Consider the following 20,878-nt stretch of genomic DNA (forward strand, 5'->3'; position numbering starts at 1 on the left):
TTCATCTTCTCCCTCTCTTTACCTGGGAAAGGGGAGAAGACGAGGTAGGAAGTCTGCTAGCTGCCTTGGCCAAGTCATCATTTGTTTTCTCTCTTGCCTGTCTTCCCTGGTCACATTATAAGTTCCCTGGGGCAGAGACCATCTCTTATTGCGCACAAAGACAGGGCACAGACAAACGGGGGTCACCGTGCCAGGGATGGTCCTACCATCTAAATAGCCCGTTATGGCCCTGGATACAAACTCCCCCAGAAACCTGGAGTAGTCGGATTCACTGTTCTGCATCAGCCACCGAATACGAAATGGGGATCTGGGACTAACCCCAGGTCCACGTGTCCTTAAAGATCAAGGTGGGAGGAAAGAGCAGGAGAGACCAAGCCCAGCTCTGCTTTGAAATGGTCCTGATAAAAGACATTGTCTGTCAGGGCCTTCTCTGTGTGCGGGCTTCACTGACCTGGGACAGGCTCCAAACCAGGTCTCCTGCACAGCTGTGACGATAAGGAGCAACCAGAGCATCCTTCAGCTCGCTCCTCCCGGTCAGCTCCGGTCCTCTCCCCTTGGGTTGAGCTCGCTCGATGCTGGACACTCACGAGTGCTTTCTTGTTTGCAGGTCTCCCTGCTGTATTTGTGACGGTGTGGGCCAGTGTGAGGGCCACTCTCGCAGATACCGAGTAAGTCCTGGTTGGCTTCTGTCTTGCTTTCTCCTCTCCTCGGGCAGCGTCTTGGCTGCGTTGTTTTGGAGCGGAAAGGTTTGCACGGGGCAAAAGGAACCAATGCATTGAGTTTTAAACCGATCTCAAAGGCAGATTGCACCAATTTGACGAAAGGCTGGTAAAATTCACTCTTTAATTAGATGTGGTCTATGCAAAGCTGTCCCATACAGCTTGCTGAACCCTTGGATGCCCCACGCTTGCCAACACCGCTTACCTCCCTAACTCACCCAAGAGCAGGCTGGGATGGTGGAGTCTCATCCATAAGACTGGAAACAAGACTTGAGGAGTGTAAAAGGGGTGGCACCGTGAAATCTGTAAAGTAAAGGCTGCTCCAATGTGCTGTCATTACAGCGTGTTGGAGCAGGCTCAATGAATCGAGTCTGCTGGAGCGTGGCGATTACTGCGCTCCGACAGACTCCAGCGTCTCTTGTATCAGCGCCCCACACTTCAAAATGGCAGGGGCGCTTTAACTAAAGCTCGTCAAACAAACTTTAGTTCATACACTCCCACTGACATTTTTTAAGCATGGGGACGCCGATACATGAGGTGTTCTTGGTGCTTTAATTAGAGCGGCTCTTGAAGCTGCTCTAATTAAAGTGCACCTCCCTCTCCCCCATACACACACACAGACACTCCTAGAGCACATGTATAAACACCCTAATATTTTAAATGCATTTAGACCTGGGCTGCATTGGCAGGAGCGTTGCCAGGAGATGGAGGGCAGTGATTCTTCCCTCTATTCAGCACTGGAGAGGCCACATCTGGAGTCCTGTGTCCAGCTGTGGGCCCCACTACAAAAAGGATGTGGACACATTGGAAAGAGTCCAGCGGAGGGCAATGAAAATGGTTGGGGGACTGAGGGACAGGACTGGTAGGAAAGACTGAGGGAACTGGGTTTATTGAGTATGCAGAAGGGAAGACGGAGGGGAATTGAATAGCAGCCTTCACCTCCCTGCTGGGGGGCTGCAAAGAGGATGGAGCTGGGCTGTTCTCAGTAGGGGAAGATGACAGGACAAGGAGCAATGGGCTCAAGCTGCAGCAAGGGAAGTTGAGGTTCAATTTAGGAGAAACTTTCTCACTAGGAGGGTAGTAAAGCACTGGAACAGGTTACCCAGAGAGATAGTGCAATCTCCATCCATGGAGGTTTTTAAGACTCAGGCAGACAAAGCCTTGGCTGGGATGCTGTAGTTGGGGCTGGTCCTGCTTGGAGCAGGGGGCTGGACTAGATGTGACCTCCGGAGCTCCCTTCCAGCCCTCATTTTCTATGATCTGTGATGAAGAATGAACGGTCAGAGTAACCAGAGATGTCTTCTAATTCCCTCCTAACTGATGGGTATGGGGCAGGGGTTGGCCTGTTGATATGCAAGGACTGGTCCAGCCCATTTCCAAGGCTGAGCAGCCATCAGGAATGTCTGTTCATCCAGATGTGCACTTGCTGATGTGGTGTCCATGTCTCCCCAGGTGCTGGGACTTGAGTGCCGGCAATTTAAAATGGATCGTTCAGGTGCCCATCCTGGCAGCTATTGTGGTGAGTACAGGCTGGCATCCACCTGGCATGAGGTGTGTATGTAGGCGCCACGTCGGCTTTTGTTTCTGGTGGAAAGACCTATCATGCTTGCCTGACCCCAAGCAAGGAAATGAAATGATGGCTTATGTTGGGTTTGGCAAAAGTGACCGGTGATTTGAGAGGGTGCTTCAGATTGTGGAGGCCTAACTCGAGATGCCGTCAGAGAGTGTTTCCAACCCATGTGATGTTGGAAAACCCATGAGCTCCAGCATGCTCCTATTAGAAGAGGTCTCCTTCAGTGTTGGACTTGGGGTCTTTATCCAAACCAAGCCTTTGTACTGGTGCTGTTTGCTCATCCTGAGTTTCTGCTCTGGATCCGGGAAGGACCAGGAGTGGCCCAGAGATCGGTTGTTAAGGGAGAGGTCAATTAAGCCTCATAACAGCCAATATTGGGCAATCCCTGGTGTCTTTCACCGAGCGTCAGGGAAGAGCGGTACAGTGTCCCAGACAGCACATCAGAGCAAACCCAGGTCATGTATTGGGCACCCACAAGATACCAAAATGGCCCAGTTATGGAAAGAGTTACGGAGCTGGGGTGCTCAGGCCATGTAGTCACGCTTGTCTTCTCTGGATCGGGACCTTGGTTCTCCTGGGAAATTGGTTTCAATCCGTACCATAGAAAACATTTTGTCTCTTCTCCCTCTCTCTCCCTTGCTTCCCTTCACAACTCTCTCCTGTGATAGGCAGCCTATTTTCCCAACCTTTCCATCCTAGTCTCTTCTATGCATTCATGCACCATGAGCTTGAGCCTACTGAAGCCAACGGGAACTTTACTCCTGACTTCAGGATGCTTTGGATGAGGCCCTTTGGGACTCGGTTCCCCCTTATAAAACAGGGAAACATTGGAAACCAACCTACATGGGTGAGAAGAGAATCAGACCGTCGGCCAGCGAGTGCCAGGAGAAAACCTCCTGCAATAAACAGGCCGATGCACTTCATTAGTCGAGGTGGCATGGGGAGTTTTTTTCTTCGTCCTCAGAAAGTCAACTTGATGGAAAATCTCCACCTGGATTAAGCGGTTCATGACGTGCATTGGGGGAGAGAGGGGGGAACTAATTGCCAAGACCACACAATGGTCACTGGAAAATAAAAATGTAGAGAAAGTTCAGCTAGTTCAGGTGGCTAATTGCCAGCAACCTCATTGCATTTAATTTAAAACCTAATTAGTAGAAGAGACAGAGCCAAATGGAGACTTGTCCCCAGTAAAGCTAATGTTTCTCCGGGAAGCTCTGCCCTGCCTGTGCTCTGGTTATTCATAAATGCAACTATTCATCATGCAAACATATTCTGCAGGTCGTTTCTGTTTAATCTCAGCAGATTCCTCCTGCACACTTGGCTGCTTCCTCAATTCCCACACTGGCTTGTCGTATGTTTCTGGACATCATTTTGCATTTTTAAGGTTTTGCTTGCAGTGAAATTTCAGCCAAAAGGACTTAAAAGCCCTCTCGTACCTTGGCAAGTTGGAAGTCATTGAGTTATCTGGAGTTCTTTCAAGGCTCTGCTCATATTTTAGGAATCATAAGAGGTCTTTCCATACTAACTTTGATAACGATTGAACTTTGTTCAGCTTCTCTGGCAAATGTCTAATGAGATCCAGAAAGCTGATGCTAGGTAAAATTTAGGTACCGAGTTTGAACGGAGAAGGGAACTGATGATCCCTAGAGCAGCCTACCCTGGCGTATGGGGGAGACTCCATCGTGGGACATGTTCATATCAAAGGTGGTTGTCTTTTGAACAGATCTGCTTCGTCCAAGGCAGAATGAATGCAGAGAAGTTTCATATCCTGTGGTCCATGGGAGGTCAGAGTAGACGGTCAGAAGATGAGCTCTTCCGGCCTTCTAGCCTACGAGCCCATGAATCTACAATCATTTCACAACATATGAGCCTAAGTAGTGCCATATGAGGTCAGGCTAACTGTCCAGCTAGCCCAGTACCTGTCTCCAGCAGTAGCAGAAATAGATGCTATAGAGGGTGCAAGGTAGGGTGCGGGGCTATTGCCTTGGAATTGGCACCATAGTTTCATAGTTGTTCGGGGCTGGAAGGGATCTTACAGATCATCAGATCCAGCCCCCTGCACCTGGGTAGGAAAGACCACCGGGGCCAGATGACCCCAGTAAGATGGGCGTGAGTTCTTTGGAAATAAACCAGCAGTGGAGAAAGAGGATGACCAGTGAAAGGCACCAGAGACACCAGCACCGGTCATGGTTAGTCCGGTGACTTGGCCGGAAAGGAAAGGCGGCCTCCTGAGGAAAGCACAGGGTTGGAGACAAGGTTTACGAGTAATATTCTTGGCTCTAGCACAAGCTTTCTCTGTGACCTTGGTCAAGATACTTAAGGAAGAAATGCAGGTGCTATTGAAACCAATGGCCAAATGCTCGTGGACTTCAGTGAAGCCAGTCATTCCTCCAAAACCTCCCCTGTACATCAGTTCTGTATGTGGAGTGGCTGCCTGAATGCCAGGGGTCCTGGTTGCCTCTGATTTAAAAGAATCCCCAAATTTTGGCTAAAAAAGTAACCCCAAATCCACATTTTTCCATGTTTAAAATGAAACACCACTCTCTGTCTATATATATACATATATGTGTGTGTGTGTGTGTAAATATATGTGTGTGTATATCTATGTGTGTGTATATGTGTATGTATATATGTGTGTGTGTATGTATGTGTGCGTGTATATATATATATATATATATATATATATATATATGTATGTATGTATATATGCATGTATATTTGTGGTGTTTCCTTTTAATCAAGGAAAATGTGGATTTGGTGCTACTTTTTTTTTAACCAAAAATTTGGATTTTTTTTTTAAATCGGGGAAAAGCAGGATCTCTGCTGAATACCTATTCCTCTCTGTCCTTGCTCAGTCTCTTCTGTTCAGGTTGCAGGTTCTGCTTCAGAAAAAACACTTGCTTATTCTTTGCTTCTACTAAGTTCCTACTGTTGGCCTGGGCTTGGGTCTCAGGTGGGGGCCCTTACACTCTGCAGAGAAATATATGCCGATGTCCCAGAGTCCCTACAGGTACTTCATCACTTCTCTGTCTCTGTTCTCACCTTCTGTCCTCAAAGTTGCTTGAAACATGAATAAAGGGATCTGGGATGAGAGTGGTGGAGACAAAGAACAGACTTGTGTTGTGCAATGCAGAGTGCCCCCCACCCCACACACACACACACACACAACACAGCTCCCCGTATTTGTGCTAGCTCATCCAGAACTAACTGTGGTACCTGCATGAGGCAGGGCTGCCATCATTGCCCGTGCACACAGAAAGGTTCATCATTGCCCATGCATCATTGCCCATGCAAACAGAAAGGTTCATCGTTGCCCATGCATCATTGCCCATGCAAACAGAAAGGTTAATCGTTGGCCGTGCACGATTGCCCATGCAAACAGAAAGGTTCATCGTTGCCCATGCAAACAGAAAGGTTCATCGTTGGCCATGCATCGTTGCCCATGCACACAGAAAGTTTCATCGTTGCCCATGCATCATCACCCATGCAAACAGAAAGGTTCATCGTTGCCCATGCACACAGAAAGGTTCATCAGTGCCCATGCATCAGTGCCCATGCACACAGAAAGGTTCATCAGTGCCCGTCATCATTGCCCATGCACACAGAAAGTTTAGCAAAGATATACCAACAGAAGTGGCTCCAGCCCTCCCTCTCTGTGATCCCACAGGCCTTGTTTTGGAGGGCTGCGCTGTGTGGGGGCAGAAGCAGGTCAGACGCCAGGGTGGTTGTCAGCCCACCGTATACAAAGCTTCTCCTCCTGCAGCCATTTTGATATTTTGGGGAGTTGTGACAAAGCTGAAAATCATAAATATCTGTGTCCTTTCCTGGCATGCTCAGTCTCTTCTGCGAAGCTCTTCCTGAGGGCAACAACCTGGTTGGATATTAGGAAAAACTTTCTCACTAGGAGGGTGGCGAAGCACTGGAACAGGCTCCCCAGAGAGGTGGTGCAGTCTCCATCCTTGGAGGTGTTTAAGACCTGGCTAGACAAAGCCCTGGCTGGGATGATGTAGTTGGGGCTGGTCCTGCTTGGAGCAGGGGTTGGACTAGATGTGATCAAGATCAAGCCCACAACAGCTTGATGGCTGATTATTATTATCCTCATGTCTTTTCCCTTTTCTCTCTCCCAGGTAAATTTTATGCTTTTTATCAATATTATCCGAGTCTTAGCAACCAAGCTACGGGAAACCAATGCAGGGCGGTGCGACACCAGGCAACAGTACAGGTGAGTCGCGCTTCTCCTCTGACAGAAGATGCCCGGGGCTGAGAGGCCTGGGGGAAGACCTGTAGTCTCCTGCCCATGCACCCAGCATGCACTGGGGCTGCCTCAGTCTTCCCTACTACCCTGCATGGTGGCCATTCAAACGCCCCCCCTTCTGATGAGCTGCCCCGGCAAGGAGGTGGCTTCATTCCCCCCAGGCCTGTTTGGCCTTGCTGAGGACACTGTTGCAAAGGGTTATATTGTCCAGTTGTCCAACACCTTCCTCTGCTGAAGACATCCCCATTAACCTGCTCCTGGGGGTCAGGACAGACTAGTCCCGTGCCCAAGGGACCGCGCAGCTTGCAGTATATTCCCAAACGAGGCACTGCCCTGCTGGGTAACCCCTCCCGTGCCCTCGTTTTCCCTCCCAGCCCTTGTCTGCTTGGGAAATGGATCTTCTCTTCTCTCGGTACAGCGCCTAGCACATGTGGGTCCCCATCGAAGCGTGGTGTCATTGAATAAAAGCAAGCGCTCTCTGCCAGGCAGGGCGGGCTTGCATAGAGACAGCCCGTTTATGCTGTTGCATCCCATCACACATGGGTCCTTCCTTTTTTTTTTCGTGTTTTTTCCTTTCCCTTGTTTCTGAAACCTGGGGCTTCTCTTTAAATCAGCTTCACAAACGGTACTTCCCCCCGTCTTGATAGCTCGAGTTGGACTACAAAGGCAAAATCACCGAGGCCCGGAGCTCGGCAGGGCTTGTTTTGGCTCAGGTTGAAATGCTTCGCTCCAAAACCATCCACAGGGGAGCGAGAGAAATAATCCAGGGCCGTGTCAGGGCAAAACGCGAGGTCACGGCTACCATCGCGCTCAGCAAAGGGAGTTCAAGAGCGAGAGGTTTTATTTGCAAGCGGGGCCTGGAATTTGGCTGGAAAAGGCAAAGGTTTGTTTTGCTGCCTTGTCAGGGCTGTGATTTATCTATTTATTTCTCAGGGGTTGAGGCTTGCAATTAATTAAGGTTTGGACGGGCCCGACTGTTTTTATTTTCGAAGCCCCGCCGTGATTGCCGGTTGGACGCCGAACGCGGCCAGGCCTCCTGGCAGCCGTGCCCTCCTCTCCCTCACTAATTGCCTCCATTTGGTGACTGCCGTAACAATTGGCAGGGACTCTCACCCCTCGCACAGCATCATTTCCAGGCAGGGCTTGTCCCCGCGGGGACAGCTGATACAAACCCAGCCAAATGCGAAGGGCCGGGCTCTGCCCCGTAGGCTCAGCTCCTGCTGAGATGCAGCCGCTTCTCCCCTGCCACGGCCCGAGGATGCTTGCTAGATGCAGAGACGTGCCAGCAGCACCACTCCACGGCACGTCCATCCCCTGGCTCCCGTGCAGACCAGCACCCCGACGGCTTTGCAAGGCGTCTCCTTGCCCCCCTCCACCAGCTCTGCTCATGCTCCAAGAGACCCATCTTTTTTGTCCTACCTGGATATCAACCATTTATATTTATTTATAAAGCACAACCACCCTCTGCCTGAAGAAGGGTGTTTGTGCCCAAAAGTTTGCAAAGAACAATTAGTTGGTCTAATAAAAGATATCGCCTCTACCCAAAAAAGCTGATCTGCCTTTAGTTACTAAGGAACTTATTGCTAGATGGGCAGACCTGGAGACTGGACCCCACCATGAGCCGTGTCACGGGCAGCAAGGCTCCCGCTCAGACCCATCCTACCATCTTGGGCCAAAAACAGGGATCTTTAAGGCTGAGACGTTACTCTATTCTCTTCTTCTTTTTCCCCCTGCAGGAAGCTGCTGAAATCTACCCTCGTCCTTATGCCTCTGTTTGGCGTTCACTATATAGTGTTCATGGCGATGCCATACACAGACGTGTCAGGGATTCTTTGGCAAGTTCAAATGCACTATGAAATGCTGTTCAACTCTTTCCAGGTACGGGACGCTCCTCAACTTTCTGGGCAGGCTAAGGGCAAAGTTATGGTGCTGCGTGGGAAGGGAAGTAGACACCCGGTGCTTCCTATTTGATATATTTGCTCCTCAACATGATTTTCCCTAGTGTGGGTAAATTGTACTAAATGAGGATACATCAATGTAGCTCTGTTAGCTTGAACAACGAGTGGAGACCTGAGCAATGCAGATTGACTCAAGCTGGGGCTATGGACCCCAGTGCCAGAAAATAGACAGTAGGAGGCTGTGAGATAAATATGATGTTGTTTTTTTTTTTTGCAGGGATTTTTTGTGGCCATCATATACTGTTTTTGCAATGGAGAGGTGAGTGTCTTCACTCTTTAGTGTTCCCCGTTCTTTGTAAATTGATCCCAGATATCTACAGCCCAGAGCCACGAGGAGCCGGGTGACATGGCTCCGGGGGCTGGATTTGGCCCATAAACCAACACCAGTGATCTAGATTGTAAACCTTACAGTCAAGTCTATGCAGAGATACTTAGGCACATGAAGAGAAATCAGCTAAAAGACCATGAAAGCTTCATGGAGAAATGTTGGTTATGACCTGATAGCAACTCTCATGTGGCACATTGAGCCCCCGCCCCGCAGCTAAACTTAGCTCTGAATTATGGACTGGGTGATGAGCTTCTGTGGGGGAAACGACTGGGGATTTACACCTGGAGAACAAATGGTTTGAAAGAGCAGCTTGCTAGACTGCTTGAGAGAGATTTTGCAGTGAAGTTGGTGGCCGTGCTGGTTTGCAGCTCTGCAGATATCAGAGGGAGGCGAGGCAGGAGACCAAGAGGAAAAGAAAGTCATGTTCCACACAGGGAGAGAGGGATAAATAATCCCAATTATGGATAGATACAGGGCCAGCTGGTGGAAAAGGTGTAGCTATGCATAGCACCGCAGGAGTTAGTCACGTCATCAAGCCATTGCCAGTCCACGCCAGGCTGCCCATTGACCCAGTCCATTGGGAAATAGCTCATGCAACTGCATTTCCACCCTCCGAGCAGCAAATGTACCCAGCAGCAGACAGAGATGTTGCAGTGTCCAGCCTAAATATAACCTTGCCCCCAATTTCATCCAATTTATTCTAATGATCTCCCTAGCTGGTTCTCCCAGCTAACACCACCTCTTTCAGAAACACCCCCGCCCTGTTATCCCCTACCATTCGTTTCCTCATTCCTGACTAATTGCAGAATCACAGACAATGAGGGTTGAAGGGACCATCTAGTCCAACCCCCTGCTCCAAGCAGGACCAGCCCCAACTACATCATCCCAGCCAGGGCTTTCTCTTAAAAACCTCCAAGGATGGAGATGCTACCACCTCTCTGGGTAACCTGCTCTAGTATTTAATTACCTTCCTAGTCAGGATGTTCTTCCTAATCTCCAACCTCAACTTCCCTTGCTGCAGCCTGAGCCCATTGCTCCTTGTCCTGTCATCTGCCCCCACTGAGAACAGCCCAGCTCCATCCTCTTTGCAGCCCCCCTGCAGGGAGGTGAAGGCTACTATTCAATCCCACCTTGGTCTTCTCTTCCCCAGACTAAATGATTTCCTCCTTCTCTCCTCTCTCAACATCTTCAGGTTCAAGCAGAAATAAAGAAGTCATGGAGCAGATGGACATTAGCACTTGACTTTAAAAGGAAAGCACGGAGTGGGAGCACAACATATAGTTATGGACCCATGGTCTCCCATACCAGTATCACGAACGTAACTACCAGAGGGGCACTTGCCCTCCATCTCAATACGAGACTTATACCGGGAGCCCTCAATGGACACCGAAATTTGCCAGGTTATGTCAAAAATGGCTCCATTTCAGAAAACTCCATGCCTTCTTCCGGGCCGGAGCAATACAACAAAGATGAGGAGTACCTGAACGGCTCTGGACTTTACGACGGAGACAGGCCGACGGTGCTTGTTGAAGAAGAAAGAGAGACAGTGATGTAAGGATCAGAGAGGAAGAAGAAGAACAAGGAGACGAAAGGTTCCCGGAGAGCATTTAGTGGGCAAAAGAAGACCAGGCTGCACATGGGATGCCAAGGGTTTTCATACAGTTTCTCTGTTCTGTGCAACAGGAGGTCAAGTTATATGGAAAAAGTGGGCCATCGATGTGGCCAGCTGTTGATCACACACATTTACTCAGTGGTCTGGTCTCCAAGGTGTTAATGAAGGCAGTGCTGTCCAGACCTGCGGGCCTCGCTACCTGTTGAACAACGGGGGTATTCAGAGTTTACAGGAGGGGTGTACAAATGGCACGCGGTAGTTTCACCTCTGGGAGAGCATTCGAAGCACAAAGATGAAGGGAAACCCAGTCAAAGGAGCAGGGAGCGTGAAATGCCATCTTCTTACAGTGGTACGAGAGGCCGGTGGCGTTGCCTTCACCACTCAGTTTGGTTTGGCTGTCTCTTTTATTCGAAAGCCCATCTGTCATATGGTAACACACACAGGACTGGCTGGGTCCCCTGGGCCATAGCCACTAATTGTAGCGGACTAAGACACAGCTTGGACTGTGGTGGCATTGGGTGTCTGTGTCCGTCCGGGGTCACTTGGTGCATGTTCCTTCAGGAGCAATCTCACTGCTGATTCCCTGATGAAGCAGCATGCTTTTTTCTTCTTTGGTAAATGACTCACAACTACTGGCTGTAAATGAATATTGGGGGTCCCCTTCTCCTACCTGAGCCCAGGGAGCGAGAGCAAAATTCGTGCAATCAGAGATTTTAAATGAACATGACGGTCTAGCTGGTCCAAGCCTAAAATCAGACAAGAGGTCCATTCTGTTGGCTTGTAAGTGCATTGAGCATTAGGGTGGAGAGGGAGCTTGACGGTACCTCAATGTGTGTGATTTGGGTGGCGAGGCATGTAAAACCAGGCCAGAAAACAGTGAACTCGCCCATTTTGGATGTTCAAGGGAATGTACTTAACTCATTTTCAATCTTTTTTTTTTTTCTTCCCATTCTCACTTCCGCACTTCCTGCTCCCCGTTGAGTACGGGAAGGCTAACAAGTGAGGAGAAGGGCTGTTTTAGCAATATCCCGTTTCAATCAGAGCCGACGGAGGCTGGCATCCAACTCAACATGACGTTTGCAAGCCAGGTCTATGGATAATTCATTGCAGACCTCCAGGTGCCTCTCTGAACCTCCAGGATGGGTTGTGGGTTCCCCTTCCAAGGTACACACACATACATGCATCCATACATGCATGCATGTACTCACAGCGGGCTTGACCCTCAGCTAGCATAAGCATTCATGGGTCCCTTGAGGATATTGAAACCATCCCGGGGCTCAACCACAGTCGTGTCCCAGCAAGGGGAAAGTGTACGGTTAATAGTGACTGCATTTGCAGCAGGAAAAGGGTTCAGGAATGATTGTGATCCTCTGCAACTCCCCTTCCTGGTGGATGCTGTGGATGTCCTGGTATCGCCCCAGGCCTCAGCAATGAGCATGCTTTAGTACACGTGATATTGTTCTCTGGCCTATCTGATGTGCTGAGCAGCAATGATATCATGTATTGGCTGCATCTCTAGCTGGTGAAAGTCAGGAGAGCTCCATTGAGCCTGTGCAAGGCTAGCTGAGGGTCTAGCCCGGTATGTCCATCGGTCCCCAAGCATCATTCAAGGACTTTGGGACAGTGACCCCAGCTGGGAACTCCCCAGCCTGCCAGAGCCGGCCTGATCCCTTCCTTGGGCTCCTGTTGTATCAGTCGTTCCTCCCGCCGCACTTTAAAAGCCATAGTCCAGCCCGAGAATAAATGTTGGCAGCATTTCCAGCACAAGAAGCATGTTCATCCCCTATCAATGTGATCCGGCTGCTATTGAAATGCAATCAGAAAGAGCTGTTGTGCAAAGGTCGTCGGGGACCCAGATTGGTGCCTATCAGATAATCCACTCTCGATCCTGCTCCTTCTTGGCTGGGCTGGTGAATCCTACCAACCGGCGCCTCGCAGATATACCCAAGTCATTGGAAAGGGACTGCTCCTCTCCAGACGCGGTTAGGACGAAGGACAGTCATCCCAAACCTCAGGTCCTGACTAGGCCCCTGGGAAGAGCAGCTGGTGTCTTGATCCGCCTCGAGTGTGCCATACCTGCCTTTCTGCCACCTCTCAGGGTAGGGCCTGATACGAAGCCCAGTGACGTCAAGCAAAAAGGCTCCTGCCGGCATCACTGAGTTTTGGATCAGAAACTTGTGGGAGGAGGGTGTCGCGGGGGGCCCCGAAGGACCGGCACCCCTACTGCAGGTAAAAAGCAAAGGCAGATTTTGGAAGACGAATATTTATTTTTGGTGTTTGTTTTTGTTTTGTATTGTTATAATTAAGTCGAAATGTTCTTTACCGTAGACCACCAAGCGGCAGCTATTGCAATGTCAGGTCTTCAAAGGGTGAATCGTTTTAGTAGCGTGGGATTTTTTTTTTTTTCTTTGTTTAATGATATGCAGAAATTAAGTAATCGTGCAAAGAAAAGCGGATTGAGTGAATGTCTGGCATTGAGAGCGAGCCAGCCTTGCAGAAATCTGGGTCAGTCTGAAGCACTCGCTGCTTGTGTCTTAGTCACGTGTGCTGGCACGGCCTCTGCGGGGAATCAAAGGGGGAGAAAGTCATCTCTCGTCGGCCGTCAGCGTGTGCACGCTCGACTTATTTAGCATCCCATTCAGCCGACGTGCACTCCTGATTCAAGCGGGTCGTGCAATGAGTGTGCTGGCTCTGGCAGTCCAAGCCTTGCGTGGACGGTTTCGCTCTGCCCCACTCCAAACCCCGCTGGATGCGTGTTTTGCTTAAAATCATGCCAAGTGCACATGTGATCCCCTTGATCCTATCACTCAAAGAAAGAAATTACCGATCCAAATCAAAACCGGCGACACTTTCTGTACTTGTGTTTGCTAATGACGGCTCAAGATTGCTGACGTGTTTGCAAATCACCTAGCAAAGTTCTGGTAATTAATAAGAGCCATGTTATTTGTAAGTAAAGTCTACACCCGTAATTAATCACAAGAAATTAATCACTGGATAACGTATTATTTAATGATTAGAAATTGCCGTCTGTTGATAGACATGCCAAAAAAAATGACATGTGAAATGGAGGGGCAGGGGGAAAAATAAATCTATTCTTGAACACTGCAAGTACAAATTGTATGTAATGGTAAGTAATTTTTTTCCCCCTTTGAGTGTTTATATGCATGAACAGAATTGCATGTAAGAATTAAGAACATAAAAAAAGTGGAATTTGTCTGGTTTTACGGCAAGTCATACTGTATTTTTGTTGAATCCTATTCATATCCTGTCTGTGCTCAGAGTTGCAGAGAACAGATGGTTGAGTGTACAGGGCCCGGTCCAATAACCAACAAAGTCAGTGGAAAGCCTGCCATTGGCTTCACAAGAGTTTGGATCTGACCCTAGCACCTTGCAAAGTGAAAGGAGCCTCCAGATTTTGAAGTTGAGATTGGCGGCAGACATGCACGCAGTGTTCAGCCTATGGGCCAAATTCATCCCTGGGGCATGACTGCAGGGAGAATTGGGATTTGGACCCCTTGCGTCCGCAAAAATTGCAGCGGTCATTTGGTGAAAGAGTCTGGTTCTGAATCTTCTGGCACCAACACTGGAGGAAAATGCTCCCTAGGCTATGCCAGCACCTCTGGCTCAGATATTGGATGTCAAGAGGGGAAGATGGCGTCAAAACCACAGCCAAAAATTGCCGAGTTCAGTTCTAGGGATGGGTAAGAGTGTCACGGGGGGCACTTGTCTTCATGGGTGTCTGAGACAGTCTTCTCTCCTGCCTTATGCCTCCTCCATGACGTCTCCTAAAGCTTTGCACGTCTGCTCCCACCTGCTCCTTTTCCTTCTCCTCAAGAGCTAGGCAATCTGTTCACCCTCCGGACCTCTTCCTTGTTTAATCTACCTCTTCTCTGGCCATACACAGAGATTTTCATCCTCCCCTTTGGTGCATTTCTTGAGGTGGCTAAATGCACATCCTTTGTGGAGAAACCTCCTGGCATTTCTGCTCTTTCTGGGTGCGCTCTATGCATGCGGGTGATTTTTGTACCCTACATAAACTGGCTTCAGTTCTAGTCCCAAGAGTTGACTTCTTTTTCCCCACCATCCTTCAGCTTGTCCCTTCCCATCTTCCTGCCCAGTTCAAGGTTTTAGAGCCAAATCTCGAAGCCCTCAAAAAAGTCCCGCTTTAGGGCTGGTGGTTGAGAGAATTGACCCAAATGTTTAGAAATTAAGCAACTGTTTTGAGCTAACAGAGTGGGGAGGGGGTACATTTTGATTTTTTTCCCCCTAGAAACTCTTCCCCGGTTTTCCAACCACCTGCAGAGATGGCTGGGACTTTAAAACCTGGCAGCGGCTGACATTTCCAGATGTTGAAAAGTCCTCGTAGAGCATCTATGCTGTTTTAACCAGCTCTCCTTTACCTGATCTATTTTACCCATATGCAATAAGACCTTACTCCAAGAATGAGTCAAGGGCATCAGCCAACACTACTGAACATGAGTAAAAGTGTCGGTCTGTCTCTGAGTGGGACTAAGCTCCCCTTTCAGGTCAGGGAAAGTTTGTCCTAAGAAGGGAAAGTGTGCAAAGAGAGCAAGAGCTGGCATGGCAAGGGTGTTTGGGCCATTAGAGAAAAGGGCAGGTTGGCTTTGGTCTTCACCATATCAGTGCTGCTACTGCTATGCTAGAGACTGCATCAGCTCCAGTGGTGCTTCTTGGAGAACAGATAGTCTTGAGTGAAGTTTGCTCCTGCCCTGTGTTGCTATTTGATTTTTTGAATGTTGTTGCTGTTGCAAAAGGGTTTCTGCATGCTTCAGGGCAAGCAGGAGAGGCATGCAAAGCCCCTTCCAGCTCCAGAGCTTGTAAAGCATCCAGCACAACTCTCCAACCACAGTAGATTTTACATCCGGTTTCTCTAGGGTATCTTCAAAGATGAAATGTATTAAATTGTCAAGGATATGCGTTTGCAAAAGGGCCTATAAATACATTTCCAGCGTGATTGGCCAAGGCTGCCTGGATTTCCCTGGAAAACATGGTGGTTCATGCATTACATCAGGAAAAGGAAAGCTCACGTCCAGTTCTAGGAGATGCCGTGCAAGTCAGGTTTTGTGTGTTTTGGTTGTGGCAGTGCAAGGTTGAATCTAGCGGACAGCCCGTAGTGTTGGCCTGGAGGAGGTTCCCGTTTCCAGACTGGAAACCCCGCTGCCTCTTGCAGCTTGTTGTCCTATTACGGCTCCTCCCGAGCCGTTTTCTGACCTCCCTCCAAACCAATAGAAGTGTTCAGCCCTGTTCTGAGCTTTCCACGAAAACAGAAATCACAGCCGAGCAGATGTAAGTCTGGGTCATCGGACACAGGAGAACGAAGCCCAGCACATGCACGTGGATTCCTAAAGTCCTACTGGGAAGTGCATCAACCTGGCTTGGGGTGTGGCTTCGTTCCCAGGAGAAAAGGAGTTTGAAGATCGCTTCTGGTCTTTATCCAATTGCCTAAAAAGTCTGGGAGGGAACTTTAGCCTGCTTGATATGTTCGATCCTTGACTTCTCCATTAGATGTGCCAGAAAGTCAGCCAGGACTATATAGGATGAAGATACCTGCCCATTGACACTATGAGTAAGACCTCTGCCTCCATGTCTCCTGAGCATCTTTTATACTCCAGTAACTCCTAAAAGTTACCACTCTTGTTAGGTCTGGACCAGTGACCTAGAGATGAAAGTATGAGAGGGCTAGTTAGAGTTAGCCTCCACCAGACATGTGCTGCCCTTCCCCACCTATAGCCGACCTTATCACTATAGCTCTCCTGGTTGTTTCTCATCCCACAAGTGTTGCTCATCTAGAAACCTATGAATCACCCATCTCTCCTTGGCTTTAATTACCGGCAGTAGAGACAGGAAATGGGAACAGCAAATTGTGAGGTTGTCACTGGTAGCCGCCTTCTGCTTGAGGTCTCCATTCCCAATAAGTCCCCAGCGTGCTGCAAGAGTGAAGCCAGCCTCCTACCCTGCAGTTTTGTAGATCATCCTAGACTACGCTGGACTGCCATTGGGGTGCAGAAGGGCTTTCAGGGTAGGTGTTGGCAAGGCTGGACTTGATGGTGACCTTAAGGATTGACACAAGTTATTGGTGTAGACATTGCCTTCCTCCTGAACGGCTAGCTCTACAATCAATCTAGTGAGAGCCCATCATTTCCACGGAGTCTCCTTGTTTCAGAAATGCTGCTGAATATTATTACTCTCTGGGCATGTCTACACATGGCAATTAAGGCACATTAGCCATTTTTTAAGACGCATTAAGGGTGCAGGTCTACATGCGCACGCCCTTAATGCACCTTAAAAATGGTGATTTTAAGCTGTTTGCACCTAAATTTGATACCTGCAAAATTAGCAAACAGCTAAAACGCCTTAATGCACGTGTAGATGTGCTGTGGCGCATTAATGCTGTGCATGTCAACTGACCTGAGGCTAATTTAGCATTAGCACACCATGTCCATGCTCCTTGGTGCACGCACGTCTAGACGTGTGCCTAAATTGCCTTAATGCGCATTAGGTAAATCCACTTTAAGTTCAGACAGGTGTAAAAGCACATGTAGACATGCTGTCTGTTCTCTTAAGAGAGGGCTAGATCCCTTGGTCAGCCTAGACGTTTTAGAGGTTAGCTGCTCATGGCAATGTTATTCTGAGCTGGCCTTGAGTTTAAATGTCCGGAGGCCGATTTTGCAGCTTTCATACGACGCCAGAACATTGGAAAGAGAGCGCGGCGCCTTGCTTTCATTCCTGTGACATTTCGGTTTCACGTGGGCTTCACTGGCTTTGCCCCATCGAAACGTGAAGGACCGCTGTGTCAGATCAGTCCCTGGCTTTTGAAAGGGCAGGTCTATTAGGCAAACTCTCTGCCATCTCTCCTCAGGAACGGGCAGTAAACAAGCCCTTGTTTCAGTTAAGCCGGGCTTATAAATAATTCTGCATTGCATTGATTTCATCAGATGAGATTTGGGGCTGTGACGGTGGTTTCTGTGAGATGCCAAGCTTTAGGATCGTGCTTGAACTGCCAGAAGCATTTGACTGTGGATGGAATAAAAGTACTGCATTGAAACAATCAGCCCGTCATAGGTGGCCCAGAAAACAAAACCAGGGAGACTGAGGATATCTACCAAAGCAAATTATGGTAGGCAAGTTGAAACAAATGCAAAAGAGACCAGAATCAGGCCGCTGTGCAATTCCATCGCTGGATATTAAAGTACCTACATTATGGTCCCTTGCTTCACACCCCCGAGGATTGCAAATAATACCTATCCTCTGCAAATAATAATGAGAGCAAAGGCAACCATTCAAACTAAAACAAGGAGAAACCCAATCTGCCGCCCATTGCTACTAATAGGTCTTTGCTCCGACTTTGTTCAGCTCTTGTCTGCACCAGTCGGTTCGGCCTCCTGCTCGCCTCGGGCCGTGCTGTGCTAGCGATGTCTGTTTGCTGGCACGGATCATTTTCCAGTTCAGCTTCACCTGATTTCTCCCCATCTGATTTCCACGCTGACATTCAGGTGAACGACCCCGAGAAACTCAAAGCGAAGCAGGAGCCAAGACCTCCGCATTTTATTTGGCTTGTCGGCGAGCGGGGGAGAACCATGAGAACCTGGCAACGTTCGCATGGCTCTGGCCCAAAAAATCAGCACGTGAAACCTTTCCCGGAGAGCAGCGAGAGGTTGGAAAACCTTGGCCCGTGTGTTGGCCTCTGCCTGAACTTGCCTAGTTTTTCTCTGCAAGAGCCTGGTGCATAGACTGTAAAGTCAAAAGGGGACCGCTGTAATTCTCGGGTCGGACCTCCTGCCTACCACGTGCAACATCTTTCCGTTGACTTCAGCAGGCTTTGGATCAGGGCCTAATGTTGACACAACCTTTAATAAAAAGCATTCTTGTCTCCAGACCCAGCGCTGCAGATGTCAGTAGCCTGAGAAGCTCGGTCGCGTGGTCCAAGGGCCTCGGTGCTAATTCTGTGCACACTGGATAGCCTGGCCTGGGAGCTGTCTCTAGCTGATGTGTTGTGACTCCCAGTGGTATGGCCCCTTGCTCTGCAATAGCCGAGTGTGTTGGCGTGTCTAGGAAGAAACAGTGCTGACTTGGGAGATTAAGCTCTTGCATCTGTATGGGAGCCAAAGCCGGTGTTTGTAAGGATGCGGCGGAACAAATTCTGTCCTAATTAACCGTGCAGTCTCATTGACTCTAATGAGGGCGAAAGGAGCTGACACTAGCTTGAGGAAACACGAGCGAGTGCAAATGCTGCCTGAAAACACATTTAAACAAAAGTCAGCATAAGCACACAATGATTGCAGCGGCTTGCATTCGGGGCGCCCCTTGGGAAAGCATCTCTGCACCACGCAGGCTTGACTCTAAGCGGGTGCTCACCCGGGCGTCAGGGCACGAGTAAGTTGTGTTCTGGGTAAAGGCTTCACTGGGAGATCAAACCCCTTCCTTGACCATATCGGAGCTTCTTTCTCTTCCCTTTCCCTTGCTTTTCTCTCCTCTCGGTGCAAGGGATGTCTTCTAGTTTGCATGCAAACCCCGCTCTGTGGCTCTGGTGCTTGCTTACCTGCCCTGTGAGCTGAGAAAGAGAGAACATTTTAATGACCTCATTGAGACTGCACAATGGTTCGTTATTCCTGGCTGGAAATCTAGTGGGCACGCAGGCCTAACATCAATTTCGGATAAAATCCTGGCCCACCTTGAAACCCATGGCAAAATTCCCATTGACTTCAATGCTGCAGAGCTCACCCTTGGTGCATGCAGATCAAAAAAGAGCTTGATAGTGTTATTCAAGAAACTAGACGTCCAAAACATCTGGAATAGCTCAGGTGGGCTTTTGTATCGGGCAGCACAAGCTTTGGCGCACACACCCCTTCGTTCTCTGAAATGCTTTGGGGGTGCTAAAGCTGTGGCTGAGATACTCCGGGATAGTCACAGGAGAAGGGATTTAGACCATCATGGATACATGTGAGAGCGAAGTTATTCAGATAAGGGTTTTTTCACTCCTGTCTGCTGGCTTTCTGCATATAGCAGGCCTGTCCCACCCTGAATCGGATAGGCATGCAATGCCCAAGCAACAGCTCTGTTAAATCAGGCTCCCATCGAGTCGTGCGGTCCCGTCAAAGCATCAGAAACAGAGAGGAGGGAAACAATGACTTCAGTGGAGAAGCAGCTTCTATTTAAACCGGGGCACTCGCTGGAGACGTGGGCTCTTCTAAACATAGTGCCAGAATTTGTCCGTAACCTTTCTTCAGCCTAAACTCATCACCCTCCTCCTTTGAGAGCAGGATTAGCGAAAGGCGGCCTGGCGTTGAGTGAGGGATGTTTCAGATGGTGCGGGCGAGATATGGGGCGGGAGGGGAGGAGGCACAAAGCCGTTTGGTGGTTTAGTCCCCCATCCGCCCCTGCCAGCGTGTCCTAATACAGGGAAAACATCAATGTTTGCATCCCTAGGTGGTGGAAATCAGCACGGCTCCAGTGACTTCAATAGAGTACTTTGCACCAGCTAAAGATGTGGCCTTATGTACATAAGTGTGTGCACAGAGGAGCATGCACAGGCTGGAAGGATTCCCCCATCCCATTCCCCCATCAAAAGTGCTTAGTTGTCTGCAAGCCCCTTCGATGAGCTTGGCATCCAAAGCTGCTAAAAAGCTAGGGTGATTCCCAGCCAACCGCATGGTGGTGGCTGCCTCGAGTGACCAGGGAAAGGGCATTACAGAGACTCCCCGAAGCTTGCAAGGACCTTCTCTTCAAACTGGTGGCTCCTTTAGCAGAGGAGGGAAAGGAGCTGGTGCCCAGTGGAGCTCCTTCTTATTTGGGGCTGCCTTTCAATCACGTCACTTCAGAAGGGGGAAAAGGGGAGTAAACCTAAGGGCCAAAGCTGTGACGTATTTCTCTGTCGTACTGGGATGCTGCATTGTGTATATCTTCGGTAACGTGCACAGTTTACATTCCTCCACCTTTGCTTTCTGTATGGACCAAAGTCGTTCAAGGGGGGAAAAAAACAAAACAAAACAAAACAAAAAAAAAACCCCACGGGTGTATGTAAGACAAAAAGGAGAATTAAAATAAAAAGAAATCTTTATTGGTTCTATGAACTTTTGATGAGTCCTTTGGCGTGCGTCGTGCTGTCTTGCTTAACCCCTAAGAAACCTGCAGTTCCTTGGCTGGTAGGGTTAAGCAGTTTGGTGCGTGCTGCATATCCCATTTACTGAAATGAGGAGGCCGAAGGAGAACTACAGTCCAGATGCTCCAGCCAGTGGAAATGGGTCGAGCTCTGGTGACTTCAACCAAGCTAAGCCGCTTTACATCAGCGCCTTCCTGCCGAGGCTGGTGTTTAGCCATTGCATCCTTTGAGATGGTCCCATTAGGGGCAAGTCGTAGCATCATTGCTCCCTTCCTTGGTATTTAGCAACAGGCCGTGCATGTAGAAGTGGCTG

General features: G+C 49.1%; 1 protein-coding gene across 1 annotated transcript in view; it reads left to right on the forward strand.

Moving 5' to 3' along the window:
* PTH1R (parathyroid hormone 1 receptor) overlaps positions 1-20,536 on the forward strand; it is a 144,202-nt gene extending 123,666 nt beyond the window's left edge. Inside the window, exons 8-13 of the mRNA XM_014602746.3 lie at positions 608-668; positions 2,172-2,238; positions 6,420-6,514; positions 8,284-8,425; positions 8,723-8,764; positions 10,026-20,536. Coding sequence (XP_014458232.1) covers positions 608-668; positions 2,172-2,238; positions 6,420-6,514; positions 8,284-8,425; positions 8,723-8,764; positions 10,026-10,388 — 770 coding nt within the window. The 3' untranslated portion in view covers positions 10,389-20,536. The remainder of the gene's footprint in view (positions 1-607; positions 669-2,171; positions 2,239-6,419; positions 6,515-8,283; positions 8,426-8,722; positions 8,765-10,025) is intronic.
* Positions 20,537-20,878: the final 342 nt, after the last annotated feature.

The sequence above is a fragment of the Alligator mississippiensis genome, chromosome 5 (assembly GCF_030867095.1).
Source record: "Alligator mississippiensis isolate rAllMis1 chromosome 5, rAllMis1, whole genome shotgun sequence".
Taxonomy (NCBI): Eukaryota; Metazoa; Chordata; order Crocodylia; family Alligatoridae; genus Alligator; species Alligator mississippiensis.